We start from the raw sequence: 12,343 nt of genomic DNA on the forward strand, positions 1-12,343 counted from the left end.
TGAACACGGTATTCAAGGTGTGGCCTCACCAGTGCTGAGTACAGGGGCACAATCACTTCTCTAGCCCTGTTGGCCACACTATTCTTGATACAAGCCAGGATGCTGTTGGCCTTTTTGGCCACCTGGGCATCCTCTTTCTTAGCTAGATCCAGGGGTTTCTTGTGTAGTCATGGTGGACTTCTGATGCTCTTCTCTAGAAAGGGGATGAGGATGGGAGAGGTAAGATGGTTTGGAGGATTCCAGAAGAACATTCATGCCTTTTGTATTTTACAGGGATTTCTTGGTTCTTTATAGGGGGGCATGTGATCAATGGTATAGATAGAGGGGGGCATGTAGGCCTCTTCAGTTCCTCCCTCTCCTTTCTTCCTCCCAGTGAAGTAGCACACTTACGGAAGTCTAACTTCAGGAAAGGCTGTTGAAGGGCTCAACTGCTGCTTTGTATTCTGGAGAAGATGTCTGTTTCCCTACTGAATATTCATGCCTGTTACCTGCCCATATGACCTGGGGGTTAGAACCTAGCATTTTGTCTTTGAACAAAGGCAAACACTAGCTGTTTAAAAAGGAAGGGTAATCCATCCTTCATCTGCTATTTTCCAGTCAGGTATGTTTGGGTCTGCCTCTGGTGATCACATTGTGCCTGGAACCCTGAAGCAGTTTCCTTGTTGCTATGTTACCTGAGCTTATGTAATGACTTGTAACATTCTTCTGGCTTCATCTAACCTTCTGAGTCACAATAAAGCAGGGTATGGATGTGCTTTGTCCCCACTGGATCTTCCATCTTTTCAAACTACCTTTCTAGGCTTCTGTCCTGAAAAGAATGTCATGGTACCAGGCTGCAAAATTATGTGACTGAAGGTTGCATATTCCTATGACCCCATTGAAGGCAGAGTGCTCTTTATGTCCCTGATGCTGCCAGTGTCCAGGGCAGTGTCTAGAAGCTGCTAAGTGTCAGCATCCTGCCCTCTGGGTGGTTTTAGTCAATAGGAGCATTCTTTTGATGAAATGATTGTCTTGAACTGGTTGAGATCATCATTCAGTTTTGGGCACAGTTTCTGGGAAGAGCTTTTGCTGCTTGTCTGATCTGCAACCAGACTCCAGAAAGAGCAGTATAGTTTGGAAAACCAAGTTAGTTGCTATTTATTAAAAGAAAGAAAGTGGGAGGGGGGAGGGGAAGGAGTGGGCTAAGATCATTAAGCAGTTCAATAAAGCAATAATAATTTTTCTAATAATTTAGATGAGCCCAGGCAGCTCATTTCACATGTGTATTCTGGCCTCTTTGGTGGTTCTTCCAAACCTGACATTTCTGATTCCCTGTCTGCCCCTCCTTTCCCTCCCACATGCTTGACCTCCAATAGCATTCCTTCGCTTGTCTTAAGACCTTACGTGTAGATTCCCTCTCCCTCTCTCCCCAGGAATGTGATCCTGGTCTGAGCTTTCCAATTGTGTGTAGCAAGGATAAAACTCCTTCCCTCGCTTGGCTGCCCCCTTGCTTGAAAACTCACCCTAAACATTTCCACATGGTTTGCGCTCTTTTTGCACAGCTAAAATTTTGGGGGTTTTTTTCTGCCTTTAAACCTTTCCTTGTTTAAGAAAACCCTCCAGCTTCTTCTACCTTGGGCTGCTTAGCACTGACCTCACCTTGTTACTCTTTGCATTTCTTTTGTACCTTTTTGCAGTCAAAATCTCTATGGGCTTTTAAATCTGTCAGCAGCCGCTACCAGGCTCAGTGTGCAATTTAGCTCACTGTTTTCACAAGTTTCCCAGCCCTGAACACTTTCCAAATGAGCCATTGTTGGGCTGAGTTAAAGAGGTATTGTCTCTGCTTGGGCTAGGTTAGTGTGGGTGCCAGAATCTGCGTGTGCAGCATTCTTAGTGCTGCAATGTCATCTTGATATTGGACTCCTGGACACTTCCTTCTCCAAACACTTTCAAATATATAAGAAAAAGAAAACTCTGTCAAAATTGATTTATTGAAACATTATTGGAAGCTTGTCTTTATATTGCTGAAACTCTCGTTTAGGCATCTTTATCTGTCCCTGCTCATGCAGGCTGCTTGCTGTGAAGATTGTTCTTATTTGTTTAATTCCCGTTAGCACCTGAAACTGGCACCTGTGATTGGAGCCTTGTTCTGGTCAGTGATGAATAAACACTGAGCAAGTAGCAGTTTCTGCTTTGATTTTAGAGACATATTGTATAGGAAGAGAGTCTGTTGTTATCTACCTTTTATAGAAGAGAAACCAAAGCTTGGGAATTCAGTGGTGTATCCAGAAGGAGCCTGTGAAAGAGTTGAGAGTCAGTTCCAGATCACAGCATTACCCTTAATTTTACAAATGTAAGTTTGACTGGGCTCTAAAGGGAAGTGTTCTGCTGAACTCACTTTTCTTGACAGAGACTGAATTTGCTGGTCTGTTCAACCTGATGTGACAGTGTGTGGAGATATGTCCTATACATCTCAAACACTGGTTGTCTTTTGCTGGGGACGGTATGGTTCGGAGGACAAATACATGGACAAACATTTCAACCTGTAAGTTGCTGTTGGCATTACTGCCACTAGACAACTGTCTTGTGACCTTTGTTTGAAAGATACAGTGATTTCAGTCTTCTCCTACTGTGGAAGACCAAGCTGGTACTGCAGGCCAGGAAAAAGGCGTATTGAATTTTTAGCCTTTCTCTAAAAGTCTAACATAATGTCTGTGTCATGTAAGCCAGTGCTTTAAATTTTTCATTTCATACTTTTCATGTGATCTTTCTCAGCCTTGGCTAATCGTTAGTAAAAGAAGTTTGACATGGGAGTTGTCCCTCTTCATAGATTCTGCTCTGTCAGGAAGAACTTGTAGTAGCAAGGTAAAAAATATGAAACCAATAATCTTTGGAGTCTTTGGGAGCCACAAAGTTCTCTGCCTTTTGATTGAAGGCTAGTCAACATACCTAGTGCAGATTCCTCTCAACCTACTAGAAGTTACCAATGCAACTGTTGACTGTTTATTTTTCTGTTTTTCTTTTTCACAATCTCCAGGATGAATTGGATCTCACAGACAAGAACAGAGAGGCTATGTTTGCACTCCCTCCAGAGAAGAAATGGCAGATTTACTGCAGCAAAAAGAAGGTACTACTGTTGTCCTGGTTGAAGTAGTTCACCAATAAATTCTGTGTGCATGTATATGATTACTGATTTACATCTAGATTTGAACTACATGTTTATCTACTGTTTACTCAAGGATACGATTAAGTGATGTAAGGATTGTTGTCAGCATGAATATGGCACAACTTTCTTATAAGTACCGTATGCATGTGTGATTTCTGAAGAGAATGTTAGCAGGTTAAAACCATACATTGTCCCATTTCGAAACTTTTTTTTGTTTTCTTTGAGCTGGAAGAAGAGCTTAGAATAGAAAATGTTTTACTGAAATCTTTCAGGATTTCTTTAGATATCTGTAAAATGCATAATAATAATGATATCTTAATATCTGGTAGTTCAAAGTCTTCCAGAGCTTGTAGGAAATGTTCTGTATTACACTGGAAAGTAAAGAAGACCTGCTTCTGTCAATTTCTGTGTATTCAAGGGCTTCAAATTTCTGACAAACTGGTGAGAGAGGCAGTAAATTACAGGCCGATATATCACACTGGGTATTTTGTCACTGCCAGAATGGTAGCCAAGTGAATTAACAAGAGTTATCACTGTTGTGAAACTTGTAAAAGAGGAATTCCTGCAGGAGTGGCGTGGTGGAAAAGCTTTTCTGCTCTAGGAAGGAAACAGACAGACAGAAACAATGATATCCCCAGTTGCATGTATTCGTTAACAATGAATGTTAGGGGGAAAAGGTGTGGCGAGTTCATTAGTTTTATTTCCCAAATGTGCAAGTCATGCTATGAGGGCATCAGTTTTTGTATGTAAGTGTGCATAACAGAAGCTGATAGGGGAGGTTTAGATTTCAATACTGAAGATGGCAGATTGAAACCCTGGTGATGGTCCTTCTGAAGTTGTCTCTGCTGCCGTTATTCCCTCAGGGAGCGGAGGGAAAAATTAGCTTCTGTACCACGCAATTAAAGAAAACATCAGTCAAAACAATCAGATGGGTGCTTTGCATGTGTGTTGCTTTTGTCTGAAAAGCATCGCATAGGAAAGTTAATAGGGACAAATTAGTTACAGTGCCTCTGAGCCAGCACTAATTCAGAAAGTGTCTAAGAGCAGTCCAGGCTCAGTTGTATTTGGTGCTCCCTCCATTCTTCTTCCTGCTGATACAGAGAACTTGCAAGTGGAAGGAAGGTGCAAGCTGCTGTGATTAATGTCTTCTTTACATTTTTGCTGGCCGGCTCAGCTGGCTTTTTCAGGTCTAGTGAGAGAAGTTCTATTTGTAGCCGTCTTAGAGAACCATGCGTTCTGCCTCCTGGACGAGGAAGGCTTGGCAGGAAGATTCAGGCTTTAATGTATTTAATATGTTGGTTGGATTCACTACATTACACTTTTTTTTTTTTTTCTTTTAAAGCAGTGGATTTGATATAAGAATCTTGAAGGCCCCCAGGGTTAAAGAAGCTGCGCACTGGAAAATCTTTATAATGCATTTATAGTGCAACCTCAGTCAGCTGAACTCCAGCTATCCAAAATGATGTGCTAACTGGAACAGGATACTATTGCCAGATGTCTATTCATTACACTGTAGATACTTTCAATTGCTTGAAACCTTAACTGTCCAATATTATTCATTGTTTTCCTGACAGGCAGTTGGATGATGGGTGATGACATCTCTCTCTCTCTAACCTCTTACCTAATCCACCTCTCATCGTTGTTTTAGAGTGGCAGAGAAGCTCGTTGCAGGCTCCCCTTTAGAGGAAAGCTGTCTTTTCCCTGAAGAATTTGTAATCTAATTTTAGCGACAAAGGGCCCAATTCCTCACTTGACAGAATGTTATCAGCCACCCAGGACAAGTTCCCAGAGCACTCTGCCTTGCTGATGGTGGGTTCTTGGAGTTCCCCAGGAAGCGAGGGCTCTATGCTTCGTAATGTGGCAAGTGGAAACACTATGAACTATAGAAAGTCAGGAAGTGCAGGTTGAGGCAACTGTTTGCAATCACTAATCTCAGATGCCTTGTCTAGTGTAAAAATAATGGAAGGTCGGGGTTTCCTGATTTGCTCCAAAGGTGGTGAGATTAATGGACTGTCTTAAGTAATCAAAGGGACTTGCAAAACTGAAGATCGATCATTGTTGTAGGTACACTGTCTGTTTCTCTGGACAGTTAGATTTCAGATATAATCTTCTGTGGTACTTGTTCCCAATGCAGTGGCAGAAAGTCAGTTTTGTATCAAAAAACTCATTCTACCTGTTTCTGATACCAAGCCTTTCTGAAGAAAAGGGGGAAGACCTATGTCTGTTCATCTAAAGTTATTCCAGGGGCACAGCTTGCCAGTCAACATTCCACAGTACTCAAAAGAGATTCAGTTCTGGATTGAAATTTCATGAATATGAGTGATATATACAGAGGAGCACTCACACAGTGTTATACAGCCATGCTTGCTTTGCTGACTTTTGGCTATTCTGTAATGGGTTCATATCTGAAACCATTAGTTATAAAAACAAATCACCAATGATTTTATCTAAAGGAGTAGCTTCAGCTAGCAGCTCTAGTGAAAGTTTTACCCTCATTTGTGGAGTAGCTATTTGCAAGGAACAAAGGCTGCTCTGTTGGAAAATGTTGATGTGTTCTCAGTCTTAGCTGTCCTCTATCTTGGCATTAATCAATACAGAGTGGATGATGAGAGACGCAGTTGTCCTAATTTGCATCAGAAGAATTACTAATCTGTCACCACTGATGGCACCCTGACCCTCTACCCCAAATGCCAGTACAACATGTTTTAGATTGCCTCTTTCTCTGTAGTATGAACTCCCCCTGATATCATATTGAGTTATTATATAAGTAACGCCATATGTAGACAGAAGGCAAATGATAACATCCTCCCCAAGTTCAGGTACTTTATTCTGGTTTTGTTTAGAATAATCTTCCTGTTTCATTATCAGCTGAAATTTAGATTTACATAAAATATATAATCCCTTTCTGTAATTCCTTCCTGTAAAATTTTCTCGATATTTCCCACTAGTTATATGTTTTGCAGGAATTAGATCAAAAACTAGACCATGCTTTCAGATGTGTTTGTTTGTAAGCTTCTGATGTCAAGGTTTACAAAACTGCTGTTATTCAGTGCTCTTTTACTGGGAGCTGGTACTGAAGTACATAACCTCATTAAATACTGATCAAATAATGATATGGAAATAAAAAATTGTCAGGTCAATTATGTCATCCCCAAAAGGGTAGAAAATGCAAGTATTTAACTGCTTCAGCATGCATTGCTTTGGATGCAACCTGTATTGCTAAGGATGAGGCCTCATTGTGCAGGCAATAGCTTATTGCCTTCCGTACAATCCTACAAGCTCTTAGACTTATTGCTATTGGAAAGCAAGTCATTTTCATGGCCTTTCCTGCCTCCAGAGACTAATTTGTAAGCCTTCAGTCGAGCAGATTTTAGTAGGAAGCACACATATTTTGCAGAGTTAAAGAAGTTAAGGGTGTTTTTGTTTGTTTGTGTTGTTGTTGTTGTTTGGTTTGGGCTTTTTTGGTGGGTTTTTGTTGTTGTTGTTGGGGGTTTTTTTGTGGGTTGTTTTTTTTTTTTTACTTCTGTGTGTTTCTTTGAGGGAAAAATTAGTAGCAAATTTCTTTCCAAAGTATGGTCGAACTGAACTAGCTGTATCATACAACTTCTCTCCAAACAAACAAACAAACAAACAAACAAAAGCAACAAAAAGCTCAATCCTAATAACTATGTTGATCTCTCCTAGATATTTTGGGGTTATTTTGTACTCGTCTGATTTTAGTTGTACCCTAGAATAGCTGCTTTGAGTTAATTGTGCTTTGCCTACTCAAGGGATGTTATTCAGACTTGAGAAGTGAAGCAATAATCAGGGCACTGCAACTTTCTGGAAAGAGGCATTTATGGCATTTGAAAAAAAGAGTACATGCTTATAATCCTTAAATTGATTATAGGTTCTCTATTATGGAAAACAGATCTAGAGAAAGGCTTCTCCACAATAACAAAATAGGCTTTAGAAATTCTGAGGAAAATTTTCTGAACCATATCCTGTAATAGTCAATATGGAGAAAAGAGAATTTTTGTATGATTCCATCCCCTGCATTTTTTTTTATTATCTGTCCATTATATTTTTCATCTGCCTGATGAATAAAAAAACCTACTAAACAATATGAGAATAGGAGTCAGGAAACTCCTTGGTTCTAAAAGTCTGTGATTTAAATTGTTGTATAATTTCAAAGAACTTGTCAGTATCATGTTTATATATAAATACATTTCTCTCTACCTGAAAGAAAGAGTAGCAAAGTTAGGAAGCTTTGTGGCAATGTTCTGGCCATGCCATCCTCTCCCACTTTTTCCCTGCAGTATATATACACATGCCTTGGCTGCATACAACTTTTCCCTTTTCCTTTAAGATAGCGTCTTAAAAATCTGAATGTTTTTTCACTTCAAGCACTGTTCATCCTTTTTCCTTGCTGTACCTATCTGTCTTCTAAGGTATTCTTGTAGGAATGGATTTTGTGGTGAAGTCTCCAGACTTGGGAGAGCTCTCTGTAAGGAGCAGGAAGGATGGAGTAGAAGGCACTTTTCTGCATTACACCGTCACTAAAGAGTCCAAGCCCTCTGGACTGAGGTCACAGGTCAATGCTGAAACCAGTGGAGCTGCAGCCCAGTGTAGAGTGCTCCAGATGGCCTTCTGGAGAAGGTTTGCACCTCTTCCACAAAGAAGCAGCAGATACTGCTGCATCACCTTGTGTTCTGCTCCCTTTTCTAATATAAGGGCTGCATCCAGACCTATATTAAGCTTCAGAATGCCCATGGGAATTCTAGTCAGACTTCAACTTATGGCAGTTTTACTGCAGTCTTTTTATACCATTTGCAGCTCAATTTCACACACTCCCACTTTGGTCCCATGCTGGCTCTCTAACATTAATGGAGATAATGTCTACGTGTCAGGTTTTGGAATTTTTTTTATGTCACCATAAAAAGTATAGCTTGATATTGTGCAGCTGCATATAGATAATGTAAGATACTTCTGTCCTCCACCCTCATGCCCACACCTGCCTCCAGACTCTCGCAGAGCTCTAAGCAAAATTTCCAATCCAAACCCAGGCTGTATTACTGCCATAAACCCCGCTTGAAGCCCAGCTACAGTTCCAGCTTCCAGAGAATACAATTCGCCCTATACTTTGGATTCATCCTCCTGTTAAAACTATAAATATAAAAAATAATTCATATGTGTAAGATACATTCATATATAGATGTGTGTGTGTATTAAAAAAATGCTGGAGGAATCTAAGCTGCCTTTGTAGCTTTTGATATAATTACCTTAGCCTACCAGGGATGAAACAGAAGATGGACGCAAATATAAAACCTGGAGTCCTCCTTGCCTTTGGGGAAAACTTACTGAAGTCAGTGAAAGTTCCTGCACCTACTGTTTGTTTTAGGGTAGTTCTGTTATGTGTTTTTGCACCATGAAGTGTAGTTTCAGCTTGGTTAAGATAGAGAAGCAATTATTTCTCAGCTAAAGTGAACTGGCAGGTCTTTTCTTCCAAAACCCTGAGGTCTTTTATTTGCATTTAAGTCTTCACATGGAGGCTCTAACAGCAGGAGGCTGTAGTACATTTGTTGTATTTAGGTAGGAGTTCTGCAATTCTTGCTGTAGGAAAGTTCATTTCTTTGGATTCCTACTTTAAAGTAGGAGATATAGACATGGAGATATTCAGAGGAAGATAGATATCCCCTAAAGAAGAGAGAAAATGGATTTTCATCTGGTGTTATTTAGTGATACAATATAACAGATGAAGATCACACCATTGTGTTGTCTGAGTGTGAGCTTTTGGTTTTGTATTGTCTGATCTGAGCTATGAAAGCCCTTTGGGGTTCATCCTTTCTGTATGAAGAGTGCCAAGCATGTGGTTGTCTCATAATAAATGAAGTGGGTGGTTTGAAGTTGTATTGTTTTCTGTTCTATCTTTTTGCAGTATTTTTTCCTCTTTGAAATACTCTTAGAGTCTGTTATTGATTTGGAATATTAAACTGTTTTGGTTATGGATTTATAGCTATAAGGAGCATTTAACGTGTCCCTTATAAGTTCCCTTCTTTAAAGTCATTATTCCACAGGCTGTATCTGGGAGCAGCAGACATGAACACACAAGATGATTTGCTGCACTATTTGAGAAGCCATTTGTAAGGCATCTCAGTTTGATGGGGCTTGGATGTGACTTCATGAGAGTTTTTCTCCCAGCTTTACATGAAGTGTTTAGGGGGAGGCCAGGTGGTGGGGGACTTCTACTCTCTCTTCACCTGGGAAGTCTGAAAAACACACAGTAACATGTGATAACCTGAAAGAAAAAGCAGTTGATTGACAGTAGGAGGCTGAAGAAGCTGTGTGGGACTTGGAGTTCTTAGTGCAAGTATATTGCTGGCTAGATGTTGAGGACATCTGATGATCACAGAGCAAAGCCCACCCAAAGCCACATTGGAGCTGGAGAATTAGACTTTATCTGAAGTCTTTGGTGCATCAGAAAATTGTTACTCTTCCTACCAATGCTTTAGAAGTTTGTGGCAGGAGTTCAGCTCTTCAGTCAACATTATAATTTAACTCAGTATTCAAACTTTGACAATGACCTGAACAACCAGTTCTAACTTTGAAATTAGCTCAGTTTTCAGCAGATCTCTTCTGCCCAGGGCCCCTTCCATTCTAAATTTTTTTGTTATTACTGGACTGATCATAAATCAAACTAGAAGAGCAACTGTATGGCCCTATAAAGAAAGGGGGCAACAGTTAGGCTCTGTGCAACGTACTATCTTCTGTATTATTGCTATGAGACCAACTTCTTGAAATAGGCTGAAGTAGAAGATGTTATTTGGTTCCCTCACAGTGCCTGGGATCCATGGTTGCTTTTGGTCTGAGTGACTGCGTGACTTCCTTAGCTCAGGAGACTGCTGGTGAAACAGTCTGAGATGTGGAATTTCTCAAATGACTTCTCTGAAAATAGACTTGCTTTTGGTTAGCCTATGGCTCAGTGGAAATCTCGTAACACTGGTAAGTCACAGTGGGAGGATGTTGCCCTTTGCAAACCGCAACATTCCAACAGCTGGATGTTCGGAAAATGCCAGCAATTGTGGAGTTAACTTGCTTTTTTCCCACCAGCATCTGTTCCTTTTTCTGTTAACAGAATGACTTCATGCTCAGATGTTTGCGATGATTTGTTAGCTTGATGCTGACATTGGGTCATTCCAGTATCTTTAGTCTAGGTATGGAAGACAGGCACATGGCTTCAAAAATTATTCTGTTATATATGCAAGTAGGCTTTAGGGCAGTAAATTCAGAAACTCTGGCCTATGACAAGCACAGGACATAATGGGAAACAACAAAATGCAGCAGGAATGGAACTATTGCAGCAAATGCACACATTTCCTGATTATTGGTTTATTGGGTCTTTTCAGTGTGAAAGAGCCATTTGACTAATGGCATGTGTTAATGTGTGTTGCAGGCTGAAGTAGTAGCTCCCAAATTTGGGCAATATGGCTAACACAGTGTAAAATAAAGCCTGAAGCTATATACATTTCCCTCTACATCCTTTCATGCAGAGAATGTTTTCTTGCCAGAAGAATAAAACTTGAGATTCATATAAGACATCATCTCATTCTTTTATAGTTCCATATAATGAATTTAGGCTTTTTTCCTCATCTTACATAAGTATAAATTTGTTGATGTTGACCCTATTATTCCTTGTCTAGGTCAGCATACGTAAGAAGAAATATTGGACATTTTGTATGGTTTATCATTAAGTTTCTGTAATTTTGTCTTCACAGCTTTTTTCCTCGATACATTCCCTTCTACAGCAAGTACTCCACTCAATGTGGTTACTTTGAGAAACAATATAGTAGGCTTAATGATGTGAGAGATTCCTCTTAAAAAATTACTCTTTTTTTCTTGGAGTCACTCTTGTAGTGGTTTAAAGGATTATTTTGGTGTCAAAGAGGCAAAAATGCTTGCACAATTCAGCTGATATACCATTATTACAGCTTGGAATTGTGATACCTAAAAGACCGCATTGTAACAGACACAAGAGGAGATAAGAAGTTTTCCCAAATTATTCATTTTACTTAGTTTAAATTTTCCACTCTGCAATGCTAACAGTTACAGACTCATTTATTTATCCTGGTATACGAGGTTATTTTGGGTCAGGGCCTTGAAATTATGTATTTATTCATGTACAATCAAAAAGTCTTCTTTTCCCCACCCCCCCGTGGGAACAGCATGGAATATTTTTAGTTTCTTCCTCCCTCTCCCTCCCTCTCTCCACAAGAAAGGTTAGCTGTTGCCTTCCCAGCTCTTTTGCTCAGGTTGCTGAAGACATAAACGCCATAAACTTGCCATGGTATTGCTCAAAATATTCTGAGTATGTAGAATTTGGATGTCCATCTTGCAGTTCTGCATCTTTCAGGTGTGCTACTAGTGTTCCAGTTGAAGTTAGCACTCAACACTTCTCAAAAATGAAGCCCAGAATAGTCCTGAAGTTATACAGTGGTAGTTGGAAAATTGCCAACATCATGCCTTATGCTGTATTTTGCATTTGGCTTGCATTCTGTGGGAGTTTGGGAGAGCTCAGTGAGAGCAGATTTGACCCTACCATGGAAAAAAAAAAAAAAGAAAAAAGAAAACATTTATCCAGCTGTCATCCTACGAAAATGGTGTAATTTGCTGTACTTAGGAACAAAAATAGTGGTGAGCAATTCAGTTCTGCTCTATGGGAAGTACATGTAAATGCTGATTATGTGATTTAGTTGCTGCCACTGGATAACGTTCTGTCATTGTCTGTCCTCTTGCAAAAGTTCTGAGTCTCCGCAATTCAAGTATGTGTCAGTTCTGCTGATGGTATGCAATAATAATAGTATATACTGTGTACGATGCAGTTCTCACCATTCAGATTAGACTTAGGTGGATAAGCAAGAGCAAAGAATATGTAAATAACTAGCATATTTCTCTGGTATGTGATAAGCAGATTTGGCACAGACTAGGGCTCCCTCTTCTCCGTATTCTGAATTTCACTGAATGCTCACCAGCCTTTCAAAAGCTAGTGAATACTGAGCAGAAAGAGTTGCTGAATTACCTGTCTTTTCAGTGAAAAGTTTAGAAGGAGACACGGTAAATAATTGTTGCCAGGATCTAGTGACAGCCATGAAGAGAAAGAAGAAAGTTCCTTCTACAGTTTTGGAGAGTTATTCAGTTTTCTTTACAGTCAGCTGTGATTGT

At 39.9% G+C, this 12,343-nt stretch overlaps 1 protein-coding gene across 3 annotated transcripts in view; it reads left to right on the forward strand.

The window, feature by feature from the left end:
• Positions 1–12,343, forward strand: part of DAAM2 (dishevelled associated activator of morphogenesis 2) — a 211,666-nt gene that overhangs the window by 105,989 nt on the left and 93,334 nt on the right. For all 3 annotated transcript variants that reach the window (XM_065630842.1, XM_065630840.1, XM_065630843.1), the window contains one exon: positions 3,017–3,106. In XM_065630842.1, coding sequence (XP_065486914.1) covers positions 3,017–3,106 — 90 coding nt within the window. The remainder of the gene's footprint in view (positions 1–3,016; positions 3,107–12,343) is intronic.

This window comes from Caloenas nicobarica, chromosome 3 (genome assembly GCF_036013445.1).
Source record: "Caloenas nicobarica isolate bCalNic1 chromosome 3, bCalNic1.hap1, whole genome shotgun sequence".
In the NCBI taxonomy this organism is placed as follows: domain Eukaryota; kingdom Metazoa; phylum Chordata; class Aves; order Columbiformes; family Columbidae; genus Caloenas; species Caloenas nicobarica.